Source organism: Anthonomus grandis, chromosome 3 (genome assembly GCF_022605725.1).
Source record: "Anthonomus grandis grandis chromosome 3, icAntGran1.3, whole genome shotgun sequence".
NCBI classification, from domain to species: Eukaryota; Metazoa; Arthropoda; class Insecta; order Coleoptera; family Curculionidae; genus Anthonomus; species Anthonomus grandis.
In genome coordinates this window covers 916,803-930,822 of record NC_065548.1, presented here as the reverse complement: position 1 = coordinate 930,822, position 14,020 = coordinate 916,803, and the positions used below count along the sequence as shown (strand labels likewise).

The following is a 14,020-nucleotide window of genomic DNA, read 5'->3' as shown; positions in this document are numbered from 1 at the left end:
CTGGCCCCACATGTCAAATCCTGGGCGGTTTTATTGATCTGTCCCGTGATTGGTTGGGGTTGACGGTTACCAATACGCATCGACCAATAAAACGATTTTATTTTAAAGTAGTGCAAAAGATGGCTGCGTTACCGTCTCCGACTCAGGTCAGTGGAAAATATTTAAAAAATTAGTGATTTTTATACGATAAATTTACGATTATTCCCAAATAATTAGGGATTTATACTGTTTTTATTAAAAATACAAAAAAACCCCGTGTTATTTGCGATTAATAAGCCAGTAAGAGGCGATAACATTTCGGACTCTAGGGTGGGCGGTCAATATTTTTCAACAGGGGCCTTGTCACACTGTTATTTATTATTATAAACAATTTTGTTTATCAGCGGTTTACAGGCATAGTGTTATTTATATTTGACTTGACTTATTACCGCTGGAGTTGCTAATAAGGTCAGGGTTTATATAACAAACCACCTGTAAAAATTATTGAATCTTTTTACATGCAACAGCAGGATCACTCTCTGGAATAAGTGATAAAATTTCATGTAGTGACACTATTTTATCAAATAAGGAGATAATAATAAACGTTTTCAGGGTTATTAGAGTCTGCTAACCATCATATACCTATGATATTTCCTTTAAAATAATTTATTTAATTATAGGAATGCCTCATATAGGCAATAATAAGATTGTTTTCTCTTCCCGACATCCCATTGTATTACTAATCCAGGGTATATATTTTAAACTACATTTTATGAATTTAAAAGTAAAACCTTAAATGTGTAAAGAACATTAATTTAATGCCCATCAATGCTTTTAAATATCTAACTATTTTTACCGGGGTTTTCAGGTTGCAGGTAGCCACAGTCACATATATGAAGCCTATTATAATCTGGTAAGAGCAATTCTAAATAATGAAATATCCATTTATATACATTTGTTCAGTTTGTACCTTTTTTAATAAAGTAAATTGAATTTGAAATTAATCTCATGAAATATTCCCAGGTGGACCCAAACGGGTTCGGTACAGTGGGAGGTATGGAGGCGGCCAGGTTCCTAAAAAGGTCCGGCCTAAGTGACATAGTCCTGTCCAGAATCTGGGATTTGTCAGATCCGGGTGGAAGGGGCAGTTTGGACAAGGCGGGGATGTTTGTTGCTCTAAAGTTAGTCGCTTTGGTACAGAACGGGAAGGATTTGAGTATTAAGCATGTGAACGATGATGTTCCACCACCAAAAATGGTAAATATTATGGAATTTAGGCATGTTTCGGATGTTAAGTAATATGTGTTATATTTTATAAGGGGGTAATTTTAAACAGGTAAACAGTTACAGACATCATGATAAATGACCATAAAACTTGACTTTATTATAACTATCATTTGCATAGCAGTAATAATAATAATAATAATAATAAAACAATTAAGTTTATGAATCCATTTAAAAAAATAATATAAAATTGTTATTCTTGCTGAGAATTTTGCAAACAACTTTTTTACAAAACTCATAAACTTTGATATTGATAATACTAAACCATTCTGTAAATTTGAGAATTTAGGGTATTCATATGAATGTTATATTTGCCTGTTAATGATTATGTAATAATTATTTTAGTGGGTTTAAATGGCCTGTTAGAATATCTGACATCTGAGCTTTCTTATGCAATAAATGTTTAGGTATCAATTTGGTTATGTTTAGGTTTGGTAATGTTTAGGTATCAATCTGTGTACGAATTTTCAAATGTGTAACTTTCTTAGTTTTTGAGTTATGGGCATATTGAGAAGATTTTTGAGGAAAAAAAATATTTTTTTCAAAAAACCCTGAAATAGGTGTCTAATCAATTTAAATGGAGAATCTGTGTACGAATTTTCAAATGTGTAACTTTCTTAGTTTTTGAGTTATGGGCATATTGAGAAGATTTTTGAGGAAAAAAAATATTTTTTTCAAAAAAAAAATGTTTTTTCAATTTCTTGTATTTTTTTCAAAAAACCCTGAAATAGGTGTCTAATCAATTTAAATGGAGAATCTGTGTACGAATTTTCAAATGTGTAACTTTCTTAGTTTTTGAGTTATGGGCATATTGAGAAGATTTTTGAGGAAAAAAAATATTTTTTTCAATAAAAAATTGTTTTTTCAATTTCTTGTGCTTTTTTCAAAAAACCCTGAAATAGGTGTCTAATCAATTTAAATGGAGAATCTCTGTACGAATTTTCAAATGTGTAACTTTCTTAGTTTTTGAGTTATGGGCATATTGAGAAGATTTTTGAGGAAAAAAAATATTTTTTTCAATAAAAAATTGTTTTTTCAATTTCTTATGCTTTTTTCAAAAAACCCTGAAATAGGTGTCTAATCAATTTAAATGGAGAATCTGTGTACGAATTTTCAAATGTGTAACTTTCTTAGTTTTTGAGTTATGGGCATATTGAGAAGATTTTTGAGGAAAAAAAATATTTTTTTCAATAAAAAATTGTTTTTTCAATTTCTTGTGCTTTTTTCAAAAAACCCTGAAATAGGTGTCTAATCAATTTAAATGGAGAATCTGTGTACGAATTTTCAAATGTGTAACTGTCTTGGTTTTTGAGTTATGGGCATATTGAGAGGATTTTTGAAGAAAAAAAATATTTTTTTCAATAAAAAATTGTTTTTTCAATTTCTTGTGCTTTTTTCAAAAAACCCTGAAGTAGGTGTCTAATCAATTTAAATGGAGAATCTGTGTACGAATTTTCAAATGTGTAACTGTCTTAGTTTTTGAGTTATGGGCATATTGAGAAGATTTTTGAGGAAAAAAAATATTTTTTTCAATAAAAAATTGTTTTTTCAATTTCTTGTGCTTTTTTCAAAAAACCCTGAAATAGGTGTCTAATCAATTTAAATGGAGAATCAGTGTACGAATTTTCAAATGTGTAACTGTCTTAGTTTTTGAGTTATGGGCATATTGAGAAGATTTTTGAGGAAAAAAAATATTTTTTTCAATAAAAAATTGTTTTTTCAATTTCTTGTGCTTTTTTCAAAAAACCCTGAAATAGGTGTCTAATCAATTTAAATGGAGAATCTGTGTACGAATTTTCAAATGTGTAACTGTCTTGGTTTTTGAGTTATGGGCATATTGAGAGGATTTTTGAAGAAAAAAAATATTTTTTTCAATAAAAAATTGTTTTTTCAATTTCTTGTGCTTTTTTCAAAAAACCCTGAAGTAGGTGTCTAATCAATTTAAATGGAGAATCTGTGTACGAATTTTCAAATGTGTAACTGTCTTAGTTTTTGAGTTATGGGCATATTGAGAAGATTTTTGAGGAAAAAAAATATTTTTTTCAATAAAAAATTGTTTTTTCAATTTCTTGTGCTTTTTTCAAAAAACCCTGAAATAGGTGTCTAATCAATTTAAATGGAGAATCAGTGTACGAATTTTCAAATGTGTAACTGTCTTAGTTTTTGAGTTATGGGCATATTGAGAAGATTTTTGAGGAAAAAAAATATTTTTTTCAATAAAAAATTGTTTTTTCAATTTCTTGTGCTTTTTTCAAAAAACCCTGAAATAGGTGTCTAATCAATTTAAATGGAGAATCTCTGTACGAATTTTCAAATGTGTAACTTTCTTAGTTTTTGAGTTATGGGCATATTAAGAAGATTTTTGAGGAAAAAAAATATTTTTTTCAATAAAAAATTGTTTTTTCAATTTCTTGTGCTTTTTTCAAAAAACCCTGAAATAGGTGTCTAATCAATTTAAATGGAGAATCTCTGTACGAATTTTCAAATGTGTAACTTTCTTAGTTTTTGAGTTATGGGCATATTGAGAAGATTTTTGAGGAAAAAAAATATTTTTTTCAATAAAAAATTGTTTTTTCAATTTCTTGTGCTTTTTTCAAAAAACCCTGAAATAGGTGTCTAATCAATTTAAATGGAGAATCTGTGTACGAATTTTCAAATGTGTAACTGTCTTGGTTTTTGAGTTATGGGCATATTGAGAGGATTTTTGAAGAAAAAAAATATTTTTTTCAATAAAAAATTGTTTTTTCAATTTCTTGTGCTTTTTTCAAAAAACCCTGAAATAGGTGTCTAATCAATTTAAATGGAGAATCAGTGTACGAATTTTCAAATGTGTAACTGTCTTGGTTTTTGAGTTATGGGCATATTGAGAGGATTTTTGAAGAAAAAAAATATTTTTTTCAATAAAAAATTGTTTTTTCAATTTCTTGTGCTTTTTTCAAAAAACCCTGAAGTAGGTGTCTAATCAATTTAAATGGAGAATCTGTGTACGAATTTTCAAATGTGTAACTGTCTTAGTTTTTGAGTTATGGGCATATTGAGAAGATTTTTGAGGAAAAAAAATATTTTTTTCAATAAAAAATTGTTTTTTCAATTTCTTGTGCTTTTTTCAAAAAACCCTGAAATAGGTGTCTAATCAATTTAAATGGAGAATCTCTGTACGAATTTTCAAATGTGTAACTTTCTTAGTTTTTGAGTTATGGGCATATTGAGAAGATTTTTGAGGAAAAAAAATATTTTTTTCAATAAAAAATTGTTTTTTCAATTTCTTGTGCTTTTTTCAAAAAACCCTGAAATAGGTGTCTAATCAATTTAAATGGAGAATCTGTGTACGAATTTTCAAATGTGTAACTGTCTTGGTTTTTGAGTTATGGGCATATTGAGAGGATTTTTGAAGAAAAAAAATATTTTTTTCAATAAAAAATTGTTTTTTCAATTTCTTGTGCTTTTTTCAAAAAACCCTGAAATAGGTGTCTAATCAATTTAAATGGAGAATCAGTGTACGAATTTTCAAATGTGTAACTGTCTTGGTTTTTGAGTTATGGGCATATTGAGAGGATTTTTGAAGAAAAAAAATATTTTTTTCAATAAAAAATTGTTTTTTCAATTTCTTGTGCTTTTTTCAAAAAACCCTGAAGTAGGTGTCTAATCAATTTAAATGGAGAATCTGTGTACGAATTTTCAAATGTGTAACTGTCTTAGTTTTTGAGTTATGGGCATATTGAGAAGATTTTTGAGGAAAAAAAATATTTTTTTCAATAAAAAATTGTTTTTTCAATTTCTTGTGCTTTTTTCAAAAAACCCTGAAATAGGTGTCTAATCAATTTAAATGGAGAATCTCTGTACGAATTTTCAAATGTGTAACTTTCTTAGTTTTTGAGTTATGGGCATATTGAGAAGATTTTTGAGGAAAAAAAATATTTTTTTCAATAAAAAATTGTTTTTTCAATTTCTTGTGCTTTTTTCAAAAAACCCTGAAATAGGTGTCTAATCAATTTAAATGGAGAATCTCTGTACGAATTTTCAAATGTGTAACTTTCTTAGTTTTTGAGTTATGGGCATATTGAGAAGATTTTTGAGGAAAAAAAATATTTTTTTCAATAAAAAATTGTTTTTTCAATTTCTTGTGCTTTTTTCAAAAAACCCTGAAATAGGTGTCTAATCAATTTAAATGGAGAATCTGTGTACGAATTTTCAAATGTGTAACTGTCTTGGTTTTTGAGTTATGGGCATATTGAGAGGATTTTTGAAGAAAAAAAATATTTTTTTCAATAAAAAATTGTTTTTTCAATTTCTTGTGCTTTTTTCAAAAAACCCTGAAATAGGTGTCTAATCAATTTAAATGGAGAATCAGTGTACGAATTTTCAAATGTGTAACTGTCTTGGTTTTTGAGTTATGGGCATATTGAGAGGATTTTTGAAGAAAAAAAATATTTTTTTCAATAAAAAATTGTTTTTTCAATTTCTTGTGCTTTTTTCAAAAAACCCTGAAGTAGGTGTCTAATCAATTTAAATGGAGAATCTGTGTACGAATTTTCAAATGTGTAACTGTCTTAGTTTTTGAGTTATGGGCATATTGAGAAGATTTTTGAGGAAAAAAAATATTTTTTTCAATAAAAAATTGTTTTTTCAATTTCTTGTGCTTTTTTCAAAAAACCCTGAAATAGGTGTCTAATCAATTTAAATGGAGAATCTGTGTACGAATTTTCAAATGTGTAACTGTCTTGGTTTTTGAGTTATGGGCATATTGAGAGGATTTTTGAAGAAAAAAAATATTTTTTTCAATAAAAAATTGTTTTTTCAATTTCTTGTGCTTTTTTCAAAAAACCCTGAAATAGGTGTCTAATCAATTTAAATGGAGAATCAGTGTACGAATTTTCAAATGTGTAACTGTCTTGGTTTTTGAGTTATGGGCATATTGAGAGGATTTTTGAAGAAAAAAAATATTTTTTTCAATAAAAAATTGTTTTTTCAATTTCTTGTGCTTTTTTCAAAAAACCCTGAAGTAGGTGTCTAATCAATTTAAATGGAGAATCTGTGTACGAATTTTCAAATGTGTAACTGTCTTAGTTTTTGAGTTATGGGCATATTGAGAAGATTTTTGAGGAAAAAAAATATTTTTTTCAATAAAAAATTGTTTTTTCAATTTCTTGTGCTTTTTTCAAAAAACCCTGAAATAGGTGTCTAATCAATTTAAATGGAGAATCTCTGTACGAATTTTCAAATGTGTAACTTTCTTAGTTTTTGAGTTATGGGCATATTGAGAAGATTTTTGAGGAAAAAAAATATTTTTTTCAATAAAAAATTGTTTTTTCAATTTCTTGTGCTTTTTTCAAAAAACCCTGAAATAGGTGTCTAATCAATTTAAATGGAGAATCTGTGTACGAATTTTCAAATGTGTAACTGTCTTGGTTTTTGAGTTATGGGCATATTGAGAGGATTTTTGAAGAAAAAAAATATTTTTTTCAATAAAAAATTGTTTTTTCAATTTCTTGTGCTTTTTTCAAAAAACCCTGAAATAGGTGTCTAATCAATTTAAATGGAGAATCAGTGTACGAATTTTCAAATGTGTAACTGTCTTGGTTTTTGAGTTATGGGCATATTGAGAGGATTTTTGAAGAAAAAAAATATTTTTTTCAATAAAAAATTGTTTTTTCAATTTCTTGTGCTTTTTTCAAAAAACCCTGAAGTAGGTGTCTAATCAATTTAAATGGAGAATCTGTGTACGAATTTTCAAATGTGTAACTGTCTTAGTTTTTGAGTTATGGGCATATTGAGAAGATTTTTGAGGAAAAAAAATATTTTTTTCAATAAAAAATTGTTTTTTCAATTTCTTGTGCTTTTTTCAAAAAACCCTGAAATAGGTGTCTAATCAATTTAAATGGAGAATCTCTGTACGAATTTTCAAATGTGTAACTTTCTTAGTTTTTGAGTTATGGGCATATTGAGAAGATTTTTGAGGAAAAAAAATATTTTTTTCAATAAAAAATTGTTTTTTCAATTTCTTGTGCTTTTTTCAAAAAACCCTGAAATAGGTGTCTAATCAATTTAAATGGAGAATCTCTGTACGAATTTTCAAATGTGTAACTTTCTTAGTTTTTGAGTTATGGGCATATTGAGAAGATTTTTGAGGAAAAAAAATATTTTTTTCAATAAAAAATTGTTTTTTCAATTTCTTGTGCTTTTTTCAAAAAACCCTGAAATAGGTGTCTAATCAATTTAAATGGAGAATCTGTGTACGAATTTTCAAATGTGTAACTGTCTTGGTTTTTGAGTTATGGGCATATTGAGAGGATTTTTGAAGAAAAAAAATATTTTTTTCAATAAAAAATTGTTTTTTCAATTTCTTGTGCTTTTTTCAAAAAACCCTGAAATAGGTGTCTAATCAATTTAAATGGAGAATCAGTGTACGAATTTTCAAATGTGTAACTGTCTTGGTTTTTGAGTTATGGGCATATTGAGAGGATTTTTGAAGAAAAAAAATATTTTTTTCAATAAAAAATTGTTTTTTCAATTTCTTGTGCTTTTTTCAAAAAACCCTGAAGTAGGTGTCTAATCAATTTAAATGGAGAATCTGTGTACGAATTTTCAAATGTGTAACTGTCTTAGTTTTTGAGTTATGGGCATATTGAGAAGATTTTTGAGGAAAAAAAATATTTTTTTCAATAAAAAATTGTTTTTTCAATTTCTTGTGCTTTTTTCAAAAAACCCTGAAATAGGTGTCTAATCAATTTAAATGGAGAATCAGTGTACGAATTTTCAAATGTGTAACTGTCTTAGTTTTTGAGTTATGGGCATATTGAGAAGATTTTTGAGGAAAAAAAATATTTTTTTCAATAAAAAATTGTTTTTTCAATTTCTTGTGCTTTTTTCAAAAAACCCTGAAATAGGTGTCTAATCAATTTAAATGGAGAATCTGTATACGAATTTTCAAATGTGTAAGTTGAGTAATTTTTGAGTTCTGTTCATTCAAGCATTAACATTTTTAACTTATGAAGTCTGCACAAACTTGCATTTGGTTCAAAATCTGTTGCATCACTTCTTAAAATTGAACAGTTTTATTGTATGCGAGCTTATAATAATTTGTAATATTGTTTCTAGTGATAACTTTAGTTACTCTGAAAATTCTGCCTGTTTCACATACATATATGATTTCGTTTTTTTCTATAAACTAAAGAGAAAATATAAACAATAAAAATTGCTTGGACCGAATTATTATGCTTCTTTCCACAGTTTTTTCTAAATAAGTACTTTCTTCTTCTTTAGGGCGACATACCTTTACCCAAAACAAAACCGCCCTTGCCCACTACCACCCCCTTGATCACCTCTTTACCACCCTCAGCAGTAGATTGGACCATAAAACCAACCGAGAGGGAAAAGTATGACAAACTATTCGACTCCTTACAGCCCACAAACGGAGTTATTCCGGGAAACAAGGTACGACCCAAATAAACCCCCAAGAACCCCACTATAAAATTCCCTATAAATAAACAGGTCAAAAACGTCCTGATGGAGTCAAAACTGCCCTTTGACACATTGGGCAAGATATGGGAGTTAGCGGACCAAGACAAGGATGGTATGTTAAACAGGCATGAGTTTGTTGTGGTGAGTCTCAACCGGGAAACTTGAAACTTTTAAGTTTTAATGCAAATCCTTTATAGGCGATGCATTTAGTATATAAAGCTTTGGAAAAATACGCGATCCCGAACACTTTACCCCCAGAACTGGCCCCACCGTTAAAAAGGAAAGACTCCAGTCCGCCATCGGTGCAACCGAATTTAATTAGTAGTCGACCCTTGGATATTGTTAAACCGGAAGTCCCTCCGCCACCCATTATACCAGCGGTAATATATATGAAGTTGTATAAATGTAAAAGTGTACGAAAAGAGCACTTTTTTCAGGTGAAACCGGTTCAGTCTGTCCAACCGACTATTCCCTGGGTGGTTAGTGCCGATGAAAAAGCCAAATCTGACATGTTGTTCGTTAAAAGTGACGTGGATAAGGACGGGTTCGTTTCCGGGGGGGAGATTAAGGACGTTTTTTTGCGTAGTGGGGTGCCCCAGCACGTTTTGGCTCATATTTGGTGAGTTTTCGGTTAATTTCTTACAATTATTGAGTCACATTTGTTTCTTATTTCATATGCTAGGAAATTAAGGCACTTTAGTGGAAGATAATTGAAAAAGTATTCAAGGCATTCTTATGAGGTTTGCACTCAAATTTAAAGATATTCTTAGCGAACATTTTCATATATGAAGAATTCTTGTAGCTCAACAACTTTCTGAGTTACACTCACATTTAAGAGGGGTGGACCTAAGGCAGGTCAGAATTGGTATAAGAGGGACCTGATATAGTGTTTTTGAGTCGTATTTAAAACTCCCTTGACGAATTTTAATAATTAATTTATTAGAGTGTTTGGGATGTTTCTTAGAATGGTTTTGATGTATAACACATGATTTTAAGTGAAAAATGAATAAGTTACAGCCAATTTGGTCTAATATAATTTTTTTTACAAAATTTGCACTTTTATGCAAAATAATTTAAAAATAATCCAAGGCATTCTTATGAGGTTTGCACTCAAATTTAGATCTATTCTTAATGAACAATTTCATATATGAAGAATTCTTGTAGCTCAACAACTTCCTGAGTTACACTCACATTTAAGAGAGATGGACCTAAGGCAGGTCAAAATTGGTATATGAGGGTCCTCAAATAGTATTTCTGAGTGGTATTCAAAACTCATTTGACGAATTTTAGTAATTTATTTATTAAAGTGTTTGGGATGTTTCAAGAATGGATTTGAAGTATAGCACATAATTTTAAGTGAAAAAATGAATAAGTTACAGCCAATTTGGTCATGGCATGTCTAATATCATTTTTTTTTTACAAAATTTGCACTTTTATGCAAAATAATTTAAAAACTATTCAAGGCATTCTTATGAGGTTTGCACTCAAATTTAGACCAATTCTTAACGAACAATTTCATATATGAAGAATTCTTGTTGCTCAACAACTTCCTGAGTTACACTCACATTTAAGGGGGATGGACCTAATGCAGGTCAAAATTGTTATATGAGGGACCTCATATAGTATTTTTGAGTTGTATTCAAAACTCCTTTGACGAATTTTAATAATTAATTTATTAGAGTGTTTGGGATGTTTCTTAGAATGGTTTTGATGTATAACACATGATTTTAAGTGAAAAATGAATAAGTTACAGCCAATTTGGTCTAATATAATTTTTTTTACAAAATTTGCACTTTTATGCAAAATAATTTAAAAATAATCCAAGGCATTCTTATGAGGTTTGCACTCAAATTTAGATCTATTCTTAATGAACAATTTCATATATCAAGAATTCTTGTAGCTCAACAACTTCCTGAGTTACACTCAGATTTAAGAGAGATGGACCTAAGGCAGGTCAAAATTGGTATATGAGGGTCCTCAAATAGTATTTCTGAGTGGTATTCAAAACTCATTTGACGAATTTTAGTAATTTATTTATTAAAGTGTTTGGGATGTTTCAAGAATGGATTTGAAGCATAGCACATAATTTTAAGTGAAAAAATGAATAAGTTACAGCCAATTTGGTCATGGCATGTCTAATATCATTTTTTTTTTACAAAATTTGCACTTTTATGCAAAATAATTTAAAAACTATCCAAGGCATTCTTATGAGGTTTGCACTCAAATTTAGACCAATTCTTAACGAACAATTTCATATATGAAGAATTCTTGTTGCTCAACAACTTCCTGAGTTACACTCACATTTAAGGGGGATGGACCTAATGCAGGTCAAAATTGTTATATGAGGGACCTCATATAGTATTTTTGAGTTGTATTCAAAACTCCTTTGACGAATTTTAATAATTAATTTATTAGAGTGTTTGGGATGTTTCTTAGAATGGTTTTGATGTATAACACATGATTTTAAGTGAAAAATGAATAAGTTACAGCCAATTTGGTCTAATATAATTTTTTTTACAAAATTTGCACTTTTATGCAAAATAATTTAAAAACCATCCAAGGCATTCTTATGAGGTTTGCACTAAAATTTAGATCTATTCTTAATGAACAATTTCATATATGAAGAATTCTCGTAGCTCAACAACTTTCTGAGTTACACTCACATTTAAGAGGGGTGGACCTAAAGCAGGTCAAAATTGGTATATGAGGGACCTCATATAGTATTTTTGAGTCGTATTCAAAACTCCCTTGACGAATTTTAATAATTAATTTATTAGAGTGTTTGGGATGTATCAAGAATGGATTTGATGTATAACACATGATTTTTAGTGAAAAAATGAATAAGTTACAGCCAATTTGGTCTAATATAATTTTTTTTACAAAATTTCCACTTTAATGCAAAATAATTTAAAAACTATCCCAGGCATTCTTATGGAGTTTCCACTCAGAACTAGAAAATTTCATGTATGAAGTATTCTTGTAGCTCAACAATTTTCTGAGTTGGACTCAAATGGACCTAAGGCAGGTGAAAATTGGCATATAACAGACGATACATAACACTATTAAATATTATTCAAAAACCCCTTGATGAATTGTCATAATTCTTTTAGTATAGGATGTGGGATTTCTTAAGGACGGATTTGATGCATTAACCATTCCTTTAGGTGGAATTAATGAATAAGCTACAGCCATTTTAATATTGTCATGTTTTGTATCAATTTCTTTTTCACTTTGATGCAAGATAATTTAAAAACTATTCAAGCCATCCTTATAATGTTTTCACTTAAATATTGATTCCTGGCATAACTCTCTTTAGCATTTTTGATGATTTATGCACAACTTGAGTTTCTTTGATTGCCACAGAGTCATGGTTTTGGAATCATTTTGACGTCCAGGAATTTGAAGTAACTCTTCACGTTTTCCAGGAATATTTGCAGTAATTCCAGGTACCTGTTGTCGTTTTTTTTAAAAATTGATTTCACTGATTTTAAATAACTGTGAATTTGTCTAGAAATAAAATTAATAAGTGACTTTAAATTCCTGGAAGACAAACAAAAATGACATCAAGTGCCTTGCGGTAACTCAAGGATCTCTTATGTTATAATATCATTTAATACTGACATCTGCGATTAAAAATATATGCTTATTCCAACGTTGCCAGTATGTAAATTTTAATATTACTATCTGAAACAGGGTGGCTCATGAATGCTCGTTTTTTTTAGATGGGACAATTTTTTTTTAAATGATGTCAGATTCAAATTCCGCGCTTTTTTATTTTGCTTGAGTCGGTATAACAGGGATCTCGCATGCCAATGCCTCAAAGACCGAAAGCTCAGAAAATGGTGGAAAACCATTAAAAAAAAATCCAGGCAAATGCCTGGAAATAATAAAAAAATTACGTGAAACTCTCGGAACACTAAAGAACTCTAAATTAACTCAAATGCCTAACAAATTCAAATATCCCGCCCTTTGATTTTATGAAAGTCGATATTACAGGGATCTCTTACGGCAAATTGGATTTCAACAACGTTCTGAGTTAACAACGTTCTGAGTTATAAGACATGGACCTAAGGAAGGCCAGAATTGATCATATACAGTAGGTCTAAAAATTTCTATCAGATCTCTGTTAATTTATGTTACACGCTTCTTATTGATCATTTTGTTTCGATTATTGGAAACTACTTAGACTAGGAAACTAAGCTATATCATAAGTTTTCATTTAAATGCAAGATAATTCAAAAACTATAAAGCATTCTGATAAGATTTACACTTTAAGTTAGAGCAAATCTTAATGAACAATTTCATATATGAAGGATTCTTGTAGCTCAATAACTTTCTGAGTTACACTCACGTTTATAAGGGATGGACATAAGGCAGGTTAAAATTGGTATATGAAGGACCTGATATAGTATTTTTGAGTCGTATACAAAACTCCCTTGACGAATTTTAATAATTCACTTATTAGAGTGTTTGGGATGTTTTAAGAATGGATTCGATGTATAACACATGATATTAAGTGGAAAATTGAATAAGTTACAGCCAATTTGGTCTAATATATTTTTTTTTACAAAATGTTCACTTTAATGCAAAATAATTTAAAAACTATCCAAGGCATTCTTATAAGATTTTCACTAAAAGTTAGAGCAATTCTTTATAAACAATTTCATGTATAAAGAATTCTTGTAGCTCAATTACTTTCTGAGTTACACTCACATTTATGAGAGATGGACCTAAGGCAGGTCAGAATTGGTATATGAGGGATCATATATATTATTTTTTGAGTCGTATTCAAAACTCCTTTGACGACTTTTAATAATTCATTTATTAGAGTGTTTGGAATGTTTCAAGAGTGGATTCGATGTATAACACATGATTTTTAGTGAAAAAATTAATAAGTTACAGCCAATTTGGTCATGCTATGTCTAATATCATTTTTTTTACAAAATTTCCACTTTCATGCAAGATAATTGAAAAACTATCCCAGGCATTCTTATGAGGTTTGCACTTAAATCTACAGCTATTCTTAACGAACAATTTCATATATGAAGAATTCTTGTAACTCAACAACTTTCTGAGTTACACTCACATTTATGAGAGAGGGACCTAAGGCAGGTCAAAATTGGTATATGAGGGACCTCATATAGTATTTTTGAGTCGTATTCAAAACTCCCTTGACGAATTTTAATAATTAATTTATTAGAGTGTTTGGGATGTTTCTTAGAATGGTTTTGATGTATAACACATGATTTTAGGTGAAAAATGAATAAGTTACAGCCAATTTGGTCTAATATAATTT

General features: G+C 29.2%; 1 protein-coding gene across 7 annotated transcripts in view; it reads left to right on the top strand.

The window, feature by feature from the left end:
* The first annotated feature begins 58 nt into the window (after positions 1-58).
* LOC126734671 (epidermal growth factor receptor substrate 15-like 1) overlaps positions 59-14,020 on the top strand; it is a 69,218-nt gene continuing 55,256 nt past the window's right edge. For 5 of the 7 annotated variants that reach the window (XR_007660133.1, XM_050438374.1, XM_050438375.1 and 2 more), the window contains exons 1-6: positions 59-146; positions 848-892; positions 1,003-1,236; positions 8,527-8,697; positions 8,755-8,865; positions 8,922-9,343. Coding sequence is in view for 6 of the 7 variants with exons in the window: in XM_050438374.1 (XP_050294331.1) it covers positions 120-146; positions 848-892; positions 1,003-1,236; positions 8,527-8,697; positions 8,755-8,865; positions 8,922-9,343 (1,010 nt within the window). In the remaining variant the exon portion in view is untranslated. Of the gene's footprint in view, positions 147-204; positions 448-847; positions 893-1,002; positions 1,237-8,526; positions 8,698-8,754; positions 8,866-8,921; positions 9,344-14,020 lie in introns of those variants that run through there. The other 2 variants (XM_050438373.1, XM_050438376.1) reach the window with 2 other exon arrangements.